The 21,360-nt window shown below is 35.1% G+C and overlaps 1 protein-coding gene across 2 annotated transcripts; it reads right to left on the reverse strand.

Annotated features, from left to right (window-relative positions):
* Positions 1-6,618: 6,618 nt before the first annotated feature.
* Positions 6,619-11,095, reverse strand: LOC122294538 (RGG repeats nuclear RNA binding protein A-like). Of its 2 annotated transcripts, none has more exons than XM_043103353.1 (7): positions 10,616-11,094; positions 9,187-9,499; positions 9,031-9,093; positions 8,766-8,898; positions 8,306-8,461; positions 8,144-8,200; positions 6,619-6,996 (listed from the first exon to the last, which is right to left on the reverse strand). In XM_043103353.1, the coding sequence occupies exons 1-7, from the start codon at positions 10,821-10,823 to the stop codon at positions 6,811-6,813; spliced, it is 1,116 nt and encodes a 371-aa protein (XP_042959287.1). In that variant the 5' UTR covers positions 10,824-11,094; the 3' UTR covers positions 6,619-6,810. The 2 variants fall into 2 exon arrangements, with proteins under 2 accessions (XP_042959287.1, XP_042959288.1); XM_043103354.1 differs by lacking the exon at positions 6,619-6,996 and adding an exon at positions 7,716-8,070 and having other exon boundaries at positions 10,616-11,095.
* Positions 11,096-21,360: the final 10,265 nt, after the last annotated feature.

Below are 21,360 nucleotides of genomic sequence, written 5' to 3' on the forward strand. Positions count from 1 at the left end.
TAGAATGAGTGGCTATTAATTTGTGCTAGTAGGTAATTACTAGTTATGCTTTCTAAGGGTATAACCAGTTCCATTCGGTCCGTTTTTAGATAAAATTTAAAACTGAATCGGTAGACACCAGTGAGCTGTCCCAACCAAGAATGAAACGTTACTCTACCATTAACTGTATCAACAATAGTCTTCACATCTCCCTCAAATTCAACCTTAGTCAGTCCCAACTCACCAGCTAAAACAACAACCCTTAGCAAAGCATAGCCTTCAGCTGCTACTGCTGATAACACAAACTTTCGAGGTGAAGCAAGAGTAGCCACAAGATCCCCTCTGCCATCCCCTATAAAAATTCCTATTCCCATTTGTGAGCTCTGTTTGTCAAAAGCAGCATCTACATTAACCTTGACATACTCATTAATAGGCTGCTTCCATCTGTGCAGTTGAGCTGTACTAGATGGTCTGGTGTCTTGCTGATTAGCAAATATATCCCCATGTTGCAGTTGTTGAAATAATTCTAACTTAGCCACTGACCATTGCCATAGCATAGTAGGGTCTTTGAATTTGTTATGAAAAATAAACTCGTTTCGTCTTCTCCACAAACCATACATCATTGTTGCCACCTGAGCCAATTGAGCATCCACCAATTTTGTCTGCAGAACTGTCCATAAAGAAAAGAAATCTGGAATAGTAGAAGACAATTTTTGAACAAAGCTATCCGAGACCCCCCACACATCACCTGCAGCTGGACATTCCCAAAGGGCATGCACTACAGTTTCCACCTCTTGCAGGCATATTGGACACAGAGAGTTGTCTGTGACAGTCTGTTTAAATAGCTTATCTTTTATTGGCAGAATATCAGTTAGTGCTTTCCAGATCAAATGTTTTACCTTTCGAGAAGTTTCCATTCTCCACACTTTCCTCCACATAGCAACATGTTGTCCATCTTGAGAAGATTGTCCCTTCAGAGCAATTTTATGCTTCAAATCAATAAAATATGCACTTTTAACAGTAAATCTGCCAGTTTCAGTTAAACCCCATATGACTATATCATCGGCTCCACTGTAACTTATAGGAATGCAGCAAATTTTAAGAGCTTCCTCCTGACTGAAAATAGCTTGAACCAAGTCTGTTTTCCATGCCTTCATCTCAGCATCAATTAAAACATCTACAGTAGCATGAGGGTCCAAAAGTTGGATGGGAGACTGAATCTGAAAAGTACTAGGGATAGGAACCCATTTATCCTCCCAAATACGAATACTCTTCCCATTCCCTATTCTCCAAAACATACCTGCCTTTACCAAATCCATCACTGATCTTAAACTTCTCCAAATTTGAGAAGGACAATAGCCAAGCTTTGCCTCAACCATAGTGCCCCTAGAGAAGTATTTCTCTTTAAAAATCCTTATAACCAGAGAGTTAGGTTCTTTAACTAGCCTCCAATCTTGCTTAGCTATAAGTGCCTGGTTAAAACAATTAAGGTCTCGGAAGCCCAATCCTCCCATGTTCTTCGAATAGCCAAGACCACTCCAAGCCTTCCAATGCATACCCTGTCCATCTCTGTTGTGAGACCACCAGAAATTTGCAATAATAGCCTCAATCTCATGAAGTAACTTCTTTGGCAACCTGAACACACACATGGTATAAGTAGGTATTGCCTGCAATACACTCTTGATTAAGATCTCTTTTCCTGCAAAAGACAATAGCTTTGTTTTCCAGCTTGAAATCCTTTTCCAAATCCTCTCCTTAAGGCCCTTGAAGGTATTGTATTTGGATTTACCTACAACAGTAGGTAATCCTAAATACCTATTGTAATTTCCGCATGTTACCCCTCCAGCCACCTGAGTGATACTATGCTTTGTTTCATCCTTTATGTTGGAATTAAAAAGAATAGAGGATTTCTGACGGTTTAAAGTTTGACTAGAAGCCTCTTCATACTGTTTAAGAATAGATAGAACAGTAAACCATTCCTCCAATTTTGATCTACAGAGAATCACACAGTCATCAGCAAATAGTAAGTGGTTGACCCGTGTACCACCTCTTGCAACTGACACTCCTTTAATAATCCCCCTTAGTTCAGCTTGATGCATCAGTATACTAAAACCTTCAGCACAGATGAGGAAAAGGTAAGGGGATAAAGGATCCCCTTGCCTCAACCCTCAAGTAGGAACTCTAACCTCACCAGGAGCCCCATTTAGTAGGACTGAGTAGCTCACTGTTTTTACACAAGTCATGACCAGTTTTATCCAACCCTCACTAAACCCCAATTTGTCAAGCATAGCTTCCAAAAAATCCCATTCGACACGATCATAAACTTTAGACATATCTATTTTAATGGTCATACTTCCCTCCCTACCTTTGTGTCATGATTGCATAGAGTGAGAAGCTCATATGCAACCATGACGTTATCCGTGATTAAACGCCCAGAGATGAAGGCACTTTAGTTCCATGAAATGATTTTGGATAAGACATGATTTAATCGATTAGCCAAAACCTTTGAAATAAGCTTATACTATACATTACAGAGGCTAATAGGTCTAAATTCATGCACAAATTTGGGAGAATCAAGCTTAGGAATAAGAACAATAAGAGTATGATTCAAACTTGGAGGCATCTCCCCACTGCTTAGAAACTGAAGCACTGCTTGAGTCACATCAGACCCTACAATCCCCCAATAATCTTGATAAAAACCTACACTATATCCATCTACGCCTGGAGATTTGAAAGGAGACATGTGCTTTAAAGCAACTTCAACTTCCTCTTGTGTAAAAGCCTTGTCAAGTTGTACACACATATCTTCTGAAACTTTCTGTTGAACTCCCATAATACATTGCTGAATTGCACAACATGAAGGCTGAGAGGACTTGTAAACTTGAGAAAAATAGTCTCTGAAGCCAGCTGCAATATCTTCAGAGGTATGCAAAACCTGTCCAGCGCCATCCATGATCTTAGTAATCAAGTTCTTTTTCCTTCATTGTTTAACACATGCATGGTAGAACTTATTATTCCTGTCTCCTTTTGCCAGCCAGTGTTTCTTAGCTCTTTGTTTCCAAGTTTTATCCTCTTGGTCCAATAGAAAACCCAAATCACTTTGCAATCTCTTCAACTCCCCCATATTTGCAGCACATTCATTAGACTGAAGCTGTTTGATAAGCTTTGTCTTCTCCCTTATAGCCTGCCTTCTTTCTGAGAATAAATTCCTACTCCATAATTGCAACCTTTTTTGACAACCTTCGAGTTTCCCTTGTAAACCCCCTTGTGCTATTGAAACACTACCCTGTCTCGCCCATATTTCCTTGATAGCATCACTGCAGCCATCCTCCTTTGACCAACTTACTTCATATTTGAACTGGCACCCCCTCCATATTCTAGTACTTCTTGTCTTCATGAAATCCAACAGTATCGGCTTATGGTCAGAAGCAATTGCAGACAAAATAATGACTTTGAATCTAGGAAAGCAGCCCATCCATTTACTATTTGCCAATGCTCTATCTAATCTCTCCTTAGTAAAAGTCTCACCCTCATGCATATTGCAACATGTAAATTTTGCACCCTGCCATCCCAGATCAAATAGATGGCCTTCATCTAATACACTACGAAAAAGAGCCATCTGAGAGTCAGCTCTCACCCAACCCCCAACCTTCTCATCAAGATAAAGAATTTCATTAAAGTCACCTATAACGCTCCATCCCATATGTTGGGGTCTAAAAGATTTAAGAAGCTTCCACACCTCCTTCCTCTTGGTTGTATTTGGATGCCCATAGAAACAGGTAAGCAGCCCTTTGGTGTCATTATCCTCAGTTTGAAGATGCATATTGATGTGCCTATTAGAGTAGTTAACTAACTCCAAAAAAACTTCATGTTTCCACATAACCAGCAAACCCCCACTCTTACCAGTAGCCGCCACATCCACATAATTCTCAAACTGAACCTTCCTAACAACCTTTGATGCTTGAAAACTTGTAAGCCTAGTTTCCATTAAAAACACCACTTCGGGACCTTGTGCCTTTATAAGAGAGTAAAGGCTTTGAACTGTACGGGGGTTCCCAAGCCCCCGACAGTTCCAACTCAAGATTTTCATGGTGCCCGACGGGGCTGGCAACCAGCCTCCGTCGATAAATTATCAAATGGTTGACCAATAGCTTCATCAATCAAACATAGTTTCTTACCTCGTTTTAAGCCTGTCGTACTTGCATCAATGTCCTCTTTATAGCCCTTCTGACGTTTAGTTCCCACTCTAGAGTCGAATGACACTATTCTTCCACTAGATGCTCTTGCACGTCTCTTCCATTTGTTGTCCCCATTGCTAGTAATCTGTGGAGACACTTGCTCTTAAACAACACCATGCTCTCCACATAATTGTTGCGAAGAAACAGATTCAATATGAGGCCCAAAACCACTAGCGTTCGTGACAAGCTAATCCAATACTTGCGGCCCATTTTCCTGGATATGGATTGCAGTGATTGCCCACGAAACTACCTGATTTGGCAATTTAAAATCAGCCGGAAACCCCTCCTTTGAAACTGTATTCTGCAGTTGCGGAACGATTATGCCCAACTCCTTAACCCTTCTGCCCCACTACACTGCCCCATCACACTCATTGGTGCAACATCACCGATTTTCACTCCCTTACCCCCACGCCTATGATAATTGTCTTTACTCCCCGTATTCCCAACATGCCCTTGCCCTGAATCCCAGAGAGAATTTTCTACCGCTGTACTGTTCGCCGAACCAGGCGTCTCAAAGTGAGATGGCCTGGTGGTAGCGCCCTGCAACGTAATTTCTCCCCTACCACCAGACAAGTCTTCTGTAGCCCATCCTGAATTGCGACGTCGAAAAGATTCCTCAGCACGAAGCCATACACCAAATTGGGGATTTGCATTTGGAGTTTGTTTCCCAACCATACATCCTTGTTCGTCATCCAGAATTCAGCCACATGCAAAGCAAATCTTTGGAAGCTTTTCGTACTTAAAATGCACCCACTGTTTTTTCTCAATACCCATAATAATTCGACCACATGCAATAGCTTGTTATATTGGAAATTCAACCTTAACCCGAAGGAATTTTTCCCAACCAATCCCATCCTCCGCCACGTCAATCTCATGCACTGTCCCAACCGACTCTCCTATTTGTTTGCCCCATTCTTTTGTCATAAAACCAAGAGGAAGATTGTGGATTTGCATCCAAAAATGTGCAGTTACGAACTTCATTTTGGCTGGTTGGGATGCTCCATTGTAGGGTTGAACCAGAAACAAAGAGTTATAAAAAAGCCATGGAGTGCCATCCAAGATCCGCAAACAGTCTGCATGGGTTGCAAAAGTGATAACGAAGACATTTCTATCAACCTCTTGAAATATAGTCTTCTTACTTATCCTCCATATCTTTCCCATCGTTGCAGCTATGGTGTCCTTATTGACCATACGATCGGAACAAACCTTACCAACAAGACTTCTCTCCCCCTTATGCAGAACATCAATCTGATCACTAACTGGTACCTGAATGAGCACTTCCTCCTCCTCCGATAGCCTGAGATTGTTACAAAGGTCCTCAATTTCCTCCATGAGGAACCTCCACTAGACCTGAACACCAAACTGGCAAAGAACCAAACTATATTTCTCCTCTAACAGTCGCCTCCAGAGAGAAGACTCTTACTATTAATATTTGTTAATGGTTATAGTGAGTTTAGTTTATTATAACTATATTATTGATAGACTATATTAATAATATTAGTATAGTAATTTAGTATTAATATTACTATATTATTATTTTATATGTGATTATTTAGTATAATGATTTATATACTAATTTATACATAGACTTAAAGCAATATAGTATTAGACTATTAGTATTTAGTATTAGGTCATAAAATATAAATTGTATTAATATAAATTATATACTAATATATATAATTTATATCTATCTACTAATGTTTTATATACTTATCAGAAAAAATATAGAGTTTTAAATTTATTTAGCTATCAAAATTTAGTAATAATATTTGAGTGATTTTTTTTCTTTTTTGGTTCTTCCTTCTTATAAATGTATGATAAAATGTTATTAATAAATAATATATATTTATAATATTATATATTTAAAACATATGATCAATTAAATTTTCATATTTAAGATTAAACTTTTATTTTATAAATTATAATAACATTCTATATAATTATAATTTATATTATTATAGATATTATATATAATATAAAATATAGTAAACAGTACCAGTTCGGTCTGATTTAAAAATGACCAAAATCAAAACCGGACCAGTTTCAACCGATTTTTCATTTTATGAAACCGATTCCGAACCAAACCAACCCGACCGATTATCGAGCTAAAATTTACACCCAATCGCTTCCCCACCCAAATCTACAAAAGATGCTTACTCGTTAGTTTACTTTTAGCTTGAACCTACCACTCTGTATTACTCTAACAATAGCTAGCTAGGCACACGGCATAGTTTCACAATTGCGTTGCCTGATTGGTTAAAAGATTACACATAAAGGCAACATTCTCTACATTTCCCCAGTCTCGAAAACATTAGAGACAGCACAGCTTCTTTCTTCTTTTTTTGGTGGGGGTGGTGTTGTTGGGGTGGGGGGGTTGGGGGCGGAATGATACGGGGGAACATGAAGAACATGAAATATACATTTCAAGGCATAAAATGTAAACAATCCTTTAAATACAGGAAATCCAATTATTTTAGTCATTTCCTGCTAGAGATCTAAGGAAAGAACCCAAAACTGCCAAAAAACAAAGAAAGAAAGAAAGAAAAAGAAAGAAAAGAAAAAGAAACATTGAGAATGTAATGTCTGGAAAATGTCACTTGGCACCTAAGGTTGGAAAGTGACTAGGATCTTCAATAGATGGGGCTGCCACATTTCTCGTTGCACTTCCACCAAACCCTCCTCTTGAACCTGAACCTGAACCACGACCACGACCACGACCACCTGGGCCGTAGTTCCTTCCTCCTTCAGCAGGCTTCAAGAACTCATTAATGCTGACAGACTATAACAATCACACCACATAATAGCACTTTAGTATTAACCAGGAAGAGACAGGCAACCCGGCGAGAATGAGAAGTAGAAAAAATTAAGTCAAGGGAGCAAGTATAACAGAAAATCATATGAAAGATATAAAACTCCCTATAGACTTTTTTTTTTTTGACAAGTAAAAGCTCCCGATAGACGTCGAAAAATAATTCAGGTTCCATAAAGTAGCCCTTGCAGGGTTATCACACCAGCCTCTCCAACATACCAAGTGGTCTACAACTCTATATGCTTCCATTGAATGAAGTAACATTTTTCAAAAGTTAAAATGTCAGGGCCATGGAAAGGTTGGTAATTAGTTTCTATCCTTCGTTTGGGGTATAGATGATTCAACTTACTGATAAACTTTGAAGTTAATTTATCGGCATGTGCTGCCTCTCAATCCCTTACAAGATATGAACTCTCTGTGTTTAGATTGGCAAATCATTTATTGCAAATATAGGTTCACCATTGAAAGGGAGTGGATAAGAAATTTGTGGTGTTTTGAAGCACCGACCTGGAACTAAATGTGCAAGCATTCGTTTGTCACAGTGTACTTTAAAGCATTTCGAACAAAAAAGATGAAGTTTGATTTCTTTAAAAAGAAAAAATGAACTACATAAACATTCACAATTTTTGCAAGCCATGCTTTGCACACAAGTTCCAAAATCCTGAAAGAATATAAATAGCTAAGAAAAAAGATTTAAAACTAAAGGCTTGATATTACAAGAATACATTTTCAAACAAAAATATGAGTAATTTTCTAGCACAACCACTCTAATGTTTGGTTTTCCTAACCCAGTGTGGTTTACATCACCAATCCACAAAAAGAAAAAAAAAAACCCTCAACTTCAGCAATGGCAAAATAAATCAATGTAACTCCTTGGAAGCCTGAAGCCCCATGTCCCCCCTTTTTTTGGCTGGTTTTGATGGGGAGGGGGGCAATACATGAAAGTAGGTTCATCCAAGACAAAATAAAATGATGAAAAAAAAATAGTTAATCCATGTACTGATTTTTCAGCAAGAGATAATGCCAATGAGCCCTGCTTCAGATCTGATGGAATTGCTAAAACCAATGAGCAATAAAATTAAAATTAAAACAGAAGAATAAATAGACGTAACACTACCTTTTTTGCCTTCTCTTCCTTCTCAAAAGCCTCTCGCCGCCTATCCTTGTCGGATCCCTGATGAGAAGAAAACATCACCCAGAAAAAGATGATTAATGTACTGATGCCAGGTACATAAGATCAATAAAACTTCAAAAGTTCCCAAAGGTAAATGGGTTTCACCAATTTAATGAAGATGTCAGTACTGTCCTTCTTGCTTGATAGCTGCTGCATGGATTCAAACTCTTTAGCATCCACCTTTCGTTCCTCAGTCTTAAGTGTCTGCAGGGCCTTCCTCTTCTCTTCTAGCAGTTTCTCATATTCCTCCAGAGTCATCTCCTATTATCAACGAAAGAAACCATAAACTAAAGCCCTCTCGTTTTGTACTTAAATTATCTTTATGGCAAGCCCAACCATATGAACCCCAAAGGGCAGTATGATCGGGATCATGCTTAATGAAGTGGAGATCAACAGGTTGGACCCCATCCCCCACCTCTTGGGGGTCAAACTCAATCATCAAGGGGGAAAAAAGGTACAAACATAGACTATAACTTCAAAAGGCAGAAAATAAAGAAGAAAAGCCAGAGCAGAAATGTCCTTTGTCTGCAACAAAATATTTTAAATAAAAATCAAAGTTGCTCGCCTTATCCTCGGGTTCTTTATCTTCAGTTTCATTTGCAGGATTCTCCTTGTTGCTATCTGCTGCCTCTTCCTCTCCGGCTGGCTTTTCATCAACCACATCCTTCTCAGTTTCATTGACAACTTCTTCAGTCACCCTAAGTACGACAAAGGATTATGAACAAGAAAAGTTCACTAATTCATAAAAATAAATCACATTGCTGGGGAAAAAAATTATAATTATATCTCTAAAGTAGCCAAAAACGAAGGGGTGTACAGAATGGACATACACAATTTCATCAGTCTGGGTTCCCCAGTTCCCACGACCACCTCCTTCCCGTTTGACCTCATTTCTGCACATATACATAGGTTGAATGCATTTTAATGGATAACTATTGCCATGAAAAAGAAGTACATGCTAAATGGATAGTTAAAGAAGTATTCACCCGCGCCCAGTCCCACTTCGACGTTCAAATGCTCTCCGAGGACGTTCCCCATCACCAGCTTCTCCATTATTGGAACCACCACGGCGACCACCACGAAATGGACCACGTGGTCCACTGTAGCCACGCCTCTCAGTTGACTTCCCAGGCTCTCCTTCTTCAACCGCACCTCGGCCAGCAGGAACTCCACTGTTGCTGAACGAGCTGTCACTGTTGGCTGAGTCATGATTGAATCCACCACTGCCTCGGCCACCCCCATATCCGCGTACACCACCTCGACCTCCTCCGCGACCGCCTTCACTCCTTGCCTCCCTCACTAGTCAAACAGGGAAAAAAAAAACAAGTAAATACAATAGGAAGAGGTTGATAAAGAATAACATGAAAAAAAAAAAAAAAAAACAAGTAGAGAATGTATTGCCACCAAGTTGAAAACTCTTTTTTGCATGTCCAAATTAGCATTTTCATAAATATAAAAAATAGGGTGAGAATTCTCCGAATAATAATGTAGTTCCATAATAATGAGTGAAAAGGCTATGCACGGACTGTACAAACAACCAATAAAGTAAACGAAAAACGAAAACTAAAATATTCTACCAACGACTTATAAAAAACAAGAGCTGTGTTCCACAAGAGAAAGAATTCCATGATCCCAACAGAACTTCAATTGATTTTTAATTGTAAAACAACTGAAATTTACTGGCTATCCATGGATCAACCCCAGTGGACATAAAAAGATGCAGCTGACCCCTGGGCTTGGCTTAAGTGGTAAAGACTGAGCTTGGGAGTATGCTCCCCCAAGTCTAAAGTTCAAATCCCCTTGGGTGCAAACAATCTAACAATCTCTAGGGCCGATTGAACTGGAGGATTTTCTTTTTAAATTACCTAAGGTGCACTTGCAGAAACTTTTTGCCAAGGGCCCGTGCACCCCCAGGATTAGTCCGGACACCGATCCTAGACATCCAGCTCCAATATAATAATAATAATAATAATAATAATAATAAATAAAAGAAAAAGAAAAGATGCAGCTAATCATAAGCCGAATACTCCCTATGCTCTACATAGTGCAGTTTTCAAAGACAGAACAAAAGTAGCGCTGAAAATATGCCAACGATCGGAAGCATACTAAACCATTCAGTAAAAGCATAAAGATTTCAGAGGCGCGTGAGCGCCTTCCCAACATCAGGCTCCGCTCAAATATAAAAAACTACTCTATAAAAAACCACACGCAAAAGTAGCCACACCTCAAGTTTTGGTTCTAATCGGATCATTCTCCCTTTTAGAAAGTGTAGAACAACAACGGAATTCAGAAAATTGCTTTTTTACTAACCTTTTCGACTTTATTTTCAAATAGATTGAAAATCATAAAAATCCAAGCGCGACACATTTAAATAAAATTTTAGAGCAGAAAACAACGATGAATCGAGAAGCTCACCAGCTTCAGCTGGAGGCAGAGGCCTGGAGGGGAGTTTAGGCGGCGGCTTGGTCTGCTGCTGTTCAGCGGACGGCTTGGCCTGTGCAGCGGGAGCCAGCTTCTTGTGTTGAGCCGCTGCGGCGGCAAGCTTCTGCTGAGCTGCGATCAGCTGCGAGGGGTCCTCGGCGTTATCGTCGCCCAACAAATCGAAGGGGTTGGTAGTCGCCATTCCTTCCAAAACAGATAAAAATCCCAACCGGGAAAACGAGCTAACCTTTCAGAGATTGTACCGCGAAAGGCGAGGAAGAAACCCTTAACTTAATAACTCCTCCATCGATGTATACATGTAGGAACTGTATTCAGTAAAGATCCGCAGGAGGCGAAGAGAGAGAGTAAAACCCTAGCCGCAAGGAGAGTGCGCGAAAGAGAGAGGGAGAAGGAGAGAGGGAAGAACCTAATCTGAAAGGCTGAATTTATTGTTTGTGTCTGGACAGTGGAGCAGGAGTGGAGGGTGGTCGGTGTACTATATTATTTCTTTATTTATTTTGTTTCCAAAGGGGCCTTATTTTTGAGTTAATTACGGATATGCCAGTGAGACTGTGAGAGTAGTGGGAATGTTGTACGTGGCCCATGGAGATAACTTTCCAAACCATTATCCGTTTTAAATACTTTGGCATCTCCAAGGAAGTTGAGGAACTGTGCAACGTCATATTAGTGCGATTTGGACAGTAAAATGAGGTACGATAATTTTAAATAAAATATTATTAAAATAATATTTTTTAATATTATTATTATTTAAAATTTTAAAAAATTAAATTATTTATTATATTTTTTGTGTAAAAATTTAAAAAAAAATTAATAATGAAATGAAATACTTTCACTATCTAAGCAGGGCATTCGTCTATGTATTTGACTCCTACTCCCGACAAAATAGTGATTATTTTACAAACTAGTTTCAATAAATAATTCACAAAGAAGAGAACAAGAGAATTGTCTAAAAAATAGAAAAACAACTTTGATATTCAATTCAAAATTATCAAATCCAAGAATGTCGAAAATCAATCCACGATCCAGACTGTAATACCTAAAAATCATCTATATCAAAATTTTATCAAAAATAATAAAATCTCAATAATCATACCAAAATTAAATATGTAATAAAAGAAGTAATTTAACAAAAATCTAGCTCAAATCGGATTTAGAATCACTTCCTAAATAATAAATAAAATATTAACATAAAATATAAAAAAAATAACTAAAAATGGGTTATTTGAAAGGAAAAATAGTAGATTTTGGCCTCTAAAAATATGCACACTGAGCATAGTTGGTAACCACAATGTGCGTGTCAAAAAGAGCTTTTCAAATTTAGATTTTATGTGCGGTTCTAATACCCGTAACTAAAATTATGATCAAAATATCGAAACACATCCAAAACTACCTCAATCAGGAAAAGATTACGATTTCTGTCATTTTTGCGCTAATTTGCCAACTCTATATCTCGAAGCCATCAATATACTATTTGACAACTTAACATCATCTAATTCAGATCCTCTTGCAACAGTATTGGAGTAAGGATAATGATAGGTTTAATACCTCTTATTATCCATTTTCTACTTCCTTTATTTTTTTTAATTTATTATTATTATTTTTTACTTAATGGTTAGATAAATAAATATTAATAAAATTATATATTTTTTAATTTTTTTTAATGATTGATTATATTAAAAAAATAGTAAGAAAATAAAAGTTTCAAATATATTATTAAATAGTAAAGAGGACTACAAATAGTAGTACGTAATAACATTGTCGTTATTTTATTATTTTAATTAGAAAAATTATATATATCATACTATTATCTCATTTGATATGGCATATTTATTATTATTGAATGATCATTTATTACATGCTTATTTATTATCAAATAGTAATAAATACATCACATCATATATAGTAAGATACAAATGAGATAGTGATATAGTGTATATCATTATTCTTTTAATTAAAGTTTATATAAGCAAAAAATAATTTTAATTATATGACATACAGTGTGTATTTGGCTACTTCGTTTTTATATTTTTTATAAAAATATTACACGATTTTGGCGCCAAAGTGTTAAGCTCCCCCGTCGTGCGTCGTGTTCTGCCACTCTTCTCATTCTCTCATCGCCGTGGTCCATTCAAGTGCCATTTGTGAGTTGAAAAATATACTTGCACCATTTTCAACTTCTTCAGGTCCATTCTCTCTCTCTTGTAAATATTGAAATTAATTTTAATCTTTCTTTGTGCTTTAAATGAATTCATTTTATTATTTTATCTTTTTTTACTTGACTGCTTAATATTTCAATTCCTTCTTGTTCGATGAGGTTGGGTAATATAAAATTGATTTGGTAAGAAAAATGATTTATTCTTCTTCTTCTTCTTCTTCTTCTATTTACTTAGCTAATCAAATTTTTCGGTAGAGAAGGGAATTTTTTTTAAGTGTTTGGTTGTGGAGAGAATGTGGGAAATGAACTAAAAAATAGAGATGTTAAAATTAGGTTCTCCTGAATTATGCATTTTTGTAGGAATACAAACATTCATTACCATATGATCTTAATTGCTTATTTACTCGTGCAGAAAAAATGTCTTCTTGAAATTGAAGAAATTTACAAGCCTAACTCATCTTATAAAACCGGTTTAAATAGAAATGTTTGCTTCAATCTTATAAATATATCCAATATTTTGCCCATAGATGATGTGAGATTTATTTTTTTAATATTTTTTTCTCACGTGCAAGTCAATATTTTTCTTTAGTGATGGGGCTAGACTAGTTAAGCTTTGTTTTGTTCGACTCAGTTACTTCACAAAATGGGTTCTATATATAATCTCATTGAAGGAGGGAAGAAAACTTATATGATTTTTACTTTATATTCATAGCAATGAATTTAGAAAAGAGCTTGTAATGGAACACACAACCTTATTAATAATTTTCTTTTCTATTCTTTTGGTTTCAAACAAAATACATAGAGATGGTAAAGCCGCACTAAGAAGACTCTATTCTTTTGAAATGTTGGCTACTTACTGATATGGATTTTTCTTGTTTAGATGTCCATTATAATTATTGTAGATAAGGGTAAAAGTAACTAGAGTATGTATATATGTTTTGTTTGATGTCCACTTGCTTGCCATCTGTTTGTGTATATGACTAAAAGAGGTTGAATGTAGATTTTTCGGGCATTTTCAGCTTGTCTACTTCACATCTCTAATAAGAATAGATTAAAGAACTCATCAAGATGCTTATTCCATAGATGTTCTAAATAACAATAACTTTTTCATGTAATTTACAAATGAGAATTAAAAACTAGAAATGGAGATTGAATATAAATGTTTTAATGAAATGAAAGATCGATTTAAGGATGTTGTATTTACTTTCTCAGATTTTATATATACTGTAAAATCTATCTATTAAAGATATTCTTATTAATCCAAAGAAAATAGAAATTAAGTGGGGAGAATAGATTATACTCTTATTTAACTTGGTTTAAGGCTTGTTTGGGTAAAGAGATATTCTCAAATGTTCTCATAATTTTTTTTCCGAACACCACTCAAATACAAAACATTTTTCAATTTCAAGTTTTTAAATATTTAATTTAATCATCATCTAATCATTATCAGAACATAAAACTCAATATAATATTCCTAAACTTATAAACTACATAAAAAGCAACACAACAATTTGTTTTTATTTTTTAATTAAATTTTATTCATACTAAATTAATTAAGTTCTCTCCTCATCATTCTTATATCACATATTGATAAGAAAAAAAAAAGATAAAAAATTAAAATAAGTTTATGATATAGAATTGATGAATAAAATATTTATATTCAAAATTAAATCATCCAATACGATTACTTATTTTAATTGGATTATATATTGCATATATGTTGTAAAAGGAAATAGTGATTATCAGCTTTGAAATGTAATTATTATTATTATTTTTTTTTTTAATTTTTTTAACATTTTATGTCCTGATCATCCCTCCACGTGCTTTACCCATTCCCTTCACGAGCAAATGTTTTTAAAGTTAAAAATGTTATAAACTATCTTGAATTGTATGACCACATTTATCTAGTCGTCAAATGCACAGTGCATAGTGCCAGCACAGTATAGCATAGTAACTGGCATAGTGAATAGTCGACATATGCACAGTACATAGTGCCAACATAGTACTGCATAGTAATTGGCATAGTGAATAGTCGACATATGTACAGTGCATAGTGTCAGCATAGTATTGCATAGTAACTGACATAGTGAATGGCCGACATATACACAGTGCATAGTGCCAATATAGTACTACATAGTAACTGGCATAGTGAATAACCGACATATGCACAGTGCATAGTATCAGCATAGTATTGCATAGTAAACTAGCATAGTCCCCTTTGTACGCCTATATATATCGTTGAATTCTTTAAGAAATTCATAAGTTTCATAACTTCTCTGAGCTCTATCTCTCTCTCTCTCTCTCTCTCCTTTTAGAAAGTTTTATAATAAATCTATCTCTCTCTTTCCTTTTCGATAGTTTTATAACACGTTATCAGCACGAAAGTTCTGACGATCTTGAAGCTAATAGTCCTCTACTTCAAGTAAGTTTTTCAATATATTTTTATATTCTTGATTTATATATGTAAAAAATGTCAAATCTTACAAAATTGGAATTCGTTGCCCTTGACATTTCTGGGAAAAATTATTTATCTTGAATCCTTGATGCTGAGATCCATCTGGATGCAATGAACCTGGAAGATACAATTAAAGAAGGAAATCAAGGGTCCCTGCAGGACCGTGCTAAGGCAATGATTTTCGTTCGGCACCATCTTCATGAAGAATTAAAAACTGAGTATCTAATGGTGAAAGATCCACTTATTTTGTGGAATGATTTAAGGGAGAGATATGAACACCAGAAAACTGTAATCCTCCCAAAAGCCCGTCATGATTGGATGCATATGAGGTTGCAAGACTTTAAGAATGTTAGTGAGTATAATTCTGCACTCTTTAAAATTAGCTCGCTATTAAAATTATGTGGTGAAAAAGTCACTGATGATGACTTGTTAGAGAAGGCATATACTACTTTTCATGCCTCGAATGTGCTCCTGCAGCAGCAGTATCGAGAGCGAAAGTTCAAAAAATATTCTGAACTTATATCTTGTCTTCTATTAGCTGAGCAAAATAATGAGATTTTGTTAAGAAATCACCAGTCACGTCCTACGGGTTCTATATCATTCCCTGAAGTGAATGGTATTAGATTTACATCATTCCCAAAAGCGAATGGTGCATCTTTTCAAAAAAAACGAGGGCGTGGACGTGGTAGGAAAAACTATGGAAGTGGAGGTTCTAGAAGTGACCACACTAAAAGGGACAATAATAGATATACACCGTACCACCAGAAGTGGTTCAACTCAGAGAAGGGCAAAGGTCCCCAAAACAAATTTTTAAAGAAAGATGAAGATGGATGCCATAGATGTGGTATGACTGGACATTGGGCTCGTATCTGTCGTACAGATAAGCACTTGGTTGACTTATATCAATCTTCTATAAAAGAAAAAACAAAGAAATTTGAAACAAATTTTACTGAACCATCATATGCTTTAGATTCTATAGATGGAGAAGATATTACAAGTCTTGATGTTTCTGATTTCTTTGAGGATTCTAGTGGTAGAGTTGATCATGAAAGTGTTCCTTTTTAATTAATGTATTTCCTTTATCTTATTATAAAATATTTTTATATTCTGCAATATTTTGTAGTAATGAAGTTTTATTTATTTTTTTATACTTGTTATAAATTATTAATGATATGATTTATCTGAGAATGGAAATGGAGCATCCCTGAAAGATCGCCCTAAATCAATAATTTTATTGAATATCTCATATGAGTGATACTTGTACTAAAAACTCATTATGATTTATGCACCTGAAGTTGCATAATTGAAATTCTAGAAAGAATATATATTTGAATGAACGTCTCGAATGTGCTCCTGAAGTAGCAATATCGAGTATGCTCCTGAAGTAGTAATATTAAATGCAAACGTTCACAATATATTCTAAATTTGTGTCAGGTCTTTCAGTGACTGAGCAAAATAATGAGTTTTTGATAAGAATCATTATTCATGTCTTACTAGATCTACATCATTCCCTGAATTAAATGATAATGAATTTATATCATTCTATTCCCTGAAGTGAAAAGAATGATGCGTTTCATTCAAAGAAACTAAGAGATTGGACGTGATAATGAATATCTTTTTGGGCCAGAAGCTCATATTGGAAAAGTTGTAAGCTTTCTCTTTCAGATGATATTATACAAATTATTGAATCAAATATTATGATGCATCAAAAGGTGATATGATTCAAAATATTTGTATCTTTTCGTGGTTATCTTGATCATCCAAAATCAATTACGATAAGTCGAATGATTTTCATATGGAACGTCATAAAAGAACCAGAAGATTCTTCTACTATAAAGTTTTACCACCAGAAATGAAAAGAAAAATTTGTTTGAAGCAAATAAGATGAAATTATTCGACGTTATCTTGATTATCATATGTGAACTAGAAGTTCAGATGATAATTAAATTTTGAATACAATAAGATAAAAATGTCTCATATTCTAGCTGCTAAAATTCCAGCCAGGATTGAAGTCCCTGTAGGACAATTAAGAAATTTAGCAGTCTAAAGACATGTATAAAGACATGTGAGATTTATCGATACAAAAGATAGAGTATCTCAAAAGAGAAAGGCATAAATAATTTGGTACTCCTGAAGAGTCCATACCCACAAAACAAGCAATAAAGTCCATCCAAATTCTCTGTATAAAATTCTCCTATATAAACTCTTGAAGAGTACCTCCTGAAGAGGTTTTTCATGAAAATGTCTTCCCTTGAAGAGAGACAGGTACCTAAAAATAACGAGATCTCGTTACATTTCATGAACAATGGAGAAATTATGGATAGAAATAAAATTGTTGTCGACAATGTATTTCCATATGAGATGTCAATTGACATTACCAGAAGTAATGATGAAAGTGAATCAAGAATCGTCGAGGAATACGACGTAAAATATGAGCCAAATTTAAAAGAAACAATTCCTACAGAATTGATTCATTAGTAAAATATGATGCATCGGGACTTATAGTCCAAACACCTAAAGAGGTGATGCTTGTTGAATGTCAGTGGGTATTTATGGAAAGGAAATAAAAATGTGATATATAAATCAAGAATCAGTTTCTCAATTCCTGTAGAAGTGATATCACTAAGTAAAATGTGATAAATATGGACTTGAAGTCCAAACACCTAAAGAGGTGATTTTTATTAAATATCAGTGCATATTTATATACATGATATAAAAAAGCCTAAAACTTTTAATTTGAAAATGTGATATAGAAATCACAAGTTAGTTTTTCAAAAAAACAATATTGATATGATTTTAAAGTGGTTGAAATCATATTGAAATTTTTATTAGCTTGAAAGTTACCGAGAGTTTGGATATGCCTGATTAACTGCATATTTATATGGATCATTGAATCATGATATATATATATATATGAAAATCCCTGAAGGATAGAAAATGTCTGAAGCTTCTAATATGAATACATCTGGAAATATATATTCTATCAAGTTTCAAAGATCCTTATATGATCTAAAGCAATCCAAACACAAATGAAAACAAGTTATTATTGCAGTTTATATATATGATTTAAATGTCATTGAGGCTCCAGAAGAGCTCATAAAAATTGCACATATTTGAAATATAAATCTGAAACCCTTGCGGCTTCAAGGGGAAGATGGATGATGTTATTAGTCATGAAATACCATCTTTTAATACAATCAGTATTTCAGATTCATATTATGGGTTTGATATGAAGTGTGCATTATTAAAGAAGAAATAAAAGGGAGCACACAGAACATCTACCAAAAGATAGAAACACAAATATGAATATTTGTGAAATATTATTTTATTATCTTGAAGCAAGAATTACAAAAATTTGAGACACTTTGCCTCATTCTTCAAACGCTCTTATTCTTCAAGAATCTGCATAGCATCCCTATCTAAAGGGGTGGGCAATCGAAAAGAAGATTTAAGCAAAGATTTTAAATTCCTATTCTCTTTCTTTATTGATTCTATCTTCATGTTGGACTCCAGAAGAAGTCGCTGAAGTATAGCAATATTCTCGTGGAGATCGTCAACTCCACAAGTTCTGGATTGCAGTCGCTGAGAAAATGCGACAATGGATGATGAGTATCGGGTACCGAGACTCACAAGCTCATAGATAGCTTCATTATCTGACTTACGAGTCAGATCATTATATTGCATGATAGCACCTGCGGTAGAAGCGGGAACAGCTGATGAACGAGGTGCCGAATACGTCATATATTGACCCTGAGAAGATTGCTGAGCCATTGCAGAGATAGATTGCAGGATAACAATGCAGAAAGAAATTGCAGAATAAAAATGCAGCATGATTACAGAAAAGTGAAGAAGATGAGATGCGAATGAAGATGAGCTGAATATCTCTTTTATAGAGAAAATTATGATACAACATCTCTCGTGAAGCAAGAGAAAAGAGATGGAATATAGCTTCATAGCTCTGCGGCGCCTGACAGCACGCCTGAAAGCTGCGGTGCCTGACAGCACGCCTGACACCTACAGAGGAGTTGAAAATCCGCGGTGCTTGTCTGATCTTAAAAGGCTGGCCACCGTTTTTATTAAAAAAATGAGGTTAGCGATTTAATGTTGATGAATTCTCCACTAACTGTGTTATTTACAAGAACTCCAGAAGAGTACAACTCCAGAAGAGTAGTGATGAGCAGAAAGATCCAGTTGAGATTATTTTATCAACATGGATCAAGTCCACAGTTAGTTGGATGTACAGATGCGAGTTATTTTTCAGATACACACAAGAAGATCATTACAATTCATGAGAAGAAAGTTGAAATTGATATCAAGAAGGTACAGTCAAGCAAAAATCTGGCAGATTTATTCACTAAAGCATTACCAACTGCAACATTTAAGAAGATTATGCAGAACATTGGAATGCAGAGGTTTGAAGACCTGTTATCATGCACTACCAACTGCAACATTTAAGAAGATTATGCAGAACATTGGAATGCGGAGGTTTGAAGACCTGTTATCATGCACTTTTCAGGGGAAGTAATGTCTTGAAGACTTGTGCTGATTGTACTCTTTTTCCTTCGCTAAGGTTTTATCCCACTGGGTTTTCCTTTGCAAGGTTTTAATGAGGTAATCCTAAAGCACTCGGCGATACACATGAATACTGTACTCTTTTTCCTTCGCCTTGGTTTTTTCCCATAGGGTTTTTCCTTGGCAAGGTTTTAACGAGGCATATTCTTTAAATATGGTCATCCAAAGGGGAAGTGTTATAAACTATCTTGAATTGTATGACCACATTTATCTAGTCGTCAAATGTACAGTGCATAGTGCCAACATAGTACAGCATAGTAACTGACATAGTGAATAATCGACATATGCACAGTGCATGGTACCAGCATAGTAACTGGCATAGTGAATAGTCGACATATGCACAGTGCACAGTGCACAGTGCACAGTGCATAGTGCCAGCATAGTACTGCATAGTAACTGGCATAGTGAATAGCCGGCATATGCACAGTGCATAGTACCAGTATAGTATTGCATAGTAACTGGCATAGTGAATGGCCGACATATGCACAGTACATAGTGCCAGCATAGTATTACATAGTAAGTTAGCATAGTCCCATTTGTACGCATATATATATCGTTGAATTCTTTAAGAAATTCATAAGTTTCATAACTTCTCTGAGCTCTATCTCTCTCTCTTTCCTTTTAGAAAGTTTTATAATAAATCTATCTCTCTCTTTCCTTTTCGATAGTTTTATAACAGAAAATGATTACTTTTTGTTTTTATAGGTAAAGTTATTAATTTGTTCCTTAGCTTTGACTAAAAAAGAAAAGGTCTATTGCTGTTCAAAACTAGGTCGGTTTGGATATAAAAAAATTTTAATTTATTTTATTTTATTATTATAATTATTTTAAATTTTTATATAAAATATAATAAATAATTTATTTTTTTAAATTTTAAAATAATAATAATATTAAAAAATAATATTATAATAATATTTTATTCAATTTTTATTTCAACGCCTCAATTCACTGTATTAACTTCCTTATTTTTTTAAAACATGGATGTAAAAAATTGATTATATTTTTTTATCATTAATTCATTATTATCTATAATAATAATTATTATTATTGACGGTGCACTTGTGTGGCATCTGGCTAGCATGCCATGTGTACTTTCTACATAAAACAAGCACAAACAGTGACAGAACTTGGACAAACATTCTGTACAAGACTTTAACTATTGGTGTTTATTTGAGAATAAAATTTTAATTTTATTTGAGAGTTTAAAGACCAATTTTCTTAATTAGCAAACCATAATTTCTTTGTTTATAACTTTCCCCGTTCATTGAAAGACTTTGAGTGAGTGTGAATAAACAATAACACACATAACAAAATGCCTACATGTAGGGGTATAATCGATTCAGTTTAATTTAATTTTGTACAAATTTTGAGACCGAATCTATATACACCGACTTTTCATTTTCAAATATTAATCATGGATTGATTACCCTCCGAAACCAATACTTTCAATTTTATCGATTTTGGTCCAATTTTCTGATTTTAATCAAGTATAAATGTAATTATATATAAAAATTATGTATACATATATAAAATATT

The sequence above is a fragment of the Carya illinoinensis genome, chromosome 14 (genome assembly GCF_018687715.1).
Source record: "Carya illinoinensis cultivar Pawnee chromosome 14, C.illinoinensisPawnee_v1, whole genome shotgun sequence".
Taxonomy (NCBI): Eukaryota; Viridiplantae; Streptophyta; class Magnoliopsida; order Fagales; family Juglandaceae; genus Carya; species Carya illinoinensis.

What these genes read in the sequence shown, in the direction of transcription:
- LOC122294538 (XM_043103353.1), bottom strand. Translation starts at nt 10,823, where the DNA reads ATGGCGACTACCAACCCCTTCGATTTGTTGGGCGACGATAACGCCGAG. An exon ending in TCTGCCTCCAGCTGAAGCTG is followed by an intron (nt 9,500 to 10,615) that starts GTGAGCTTCTCG and finishes CTGTTTGACTAG; the next exon opens with TGAGGGAGGCAAGGAGTGAA. An exon ending in ATAAAGAACCCGAGGATAAG is followed by an intron (nt 8,462 to 8,765) that starts GCGAGCAACTTT and finishes CGTTGATAATAG; the next exon opens with GAGATGACTCTGGAGGAATA.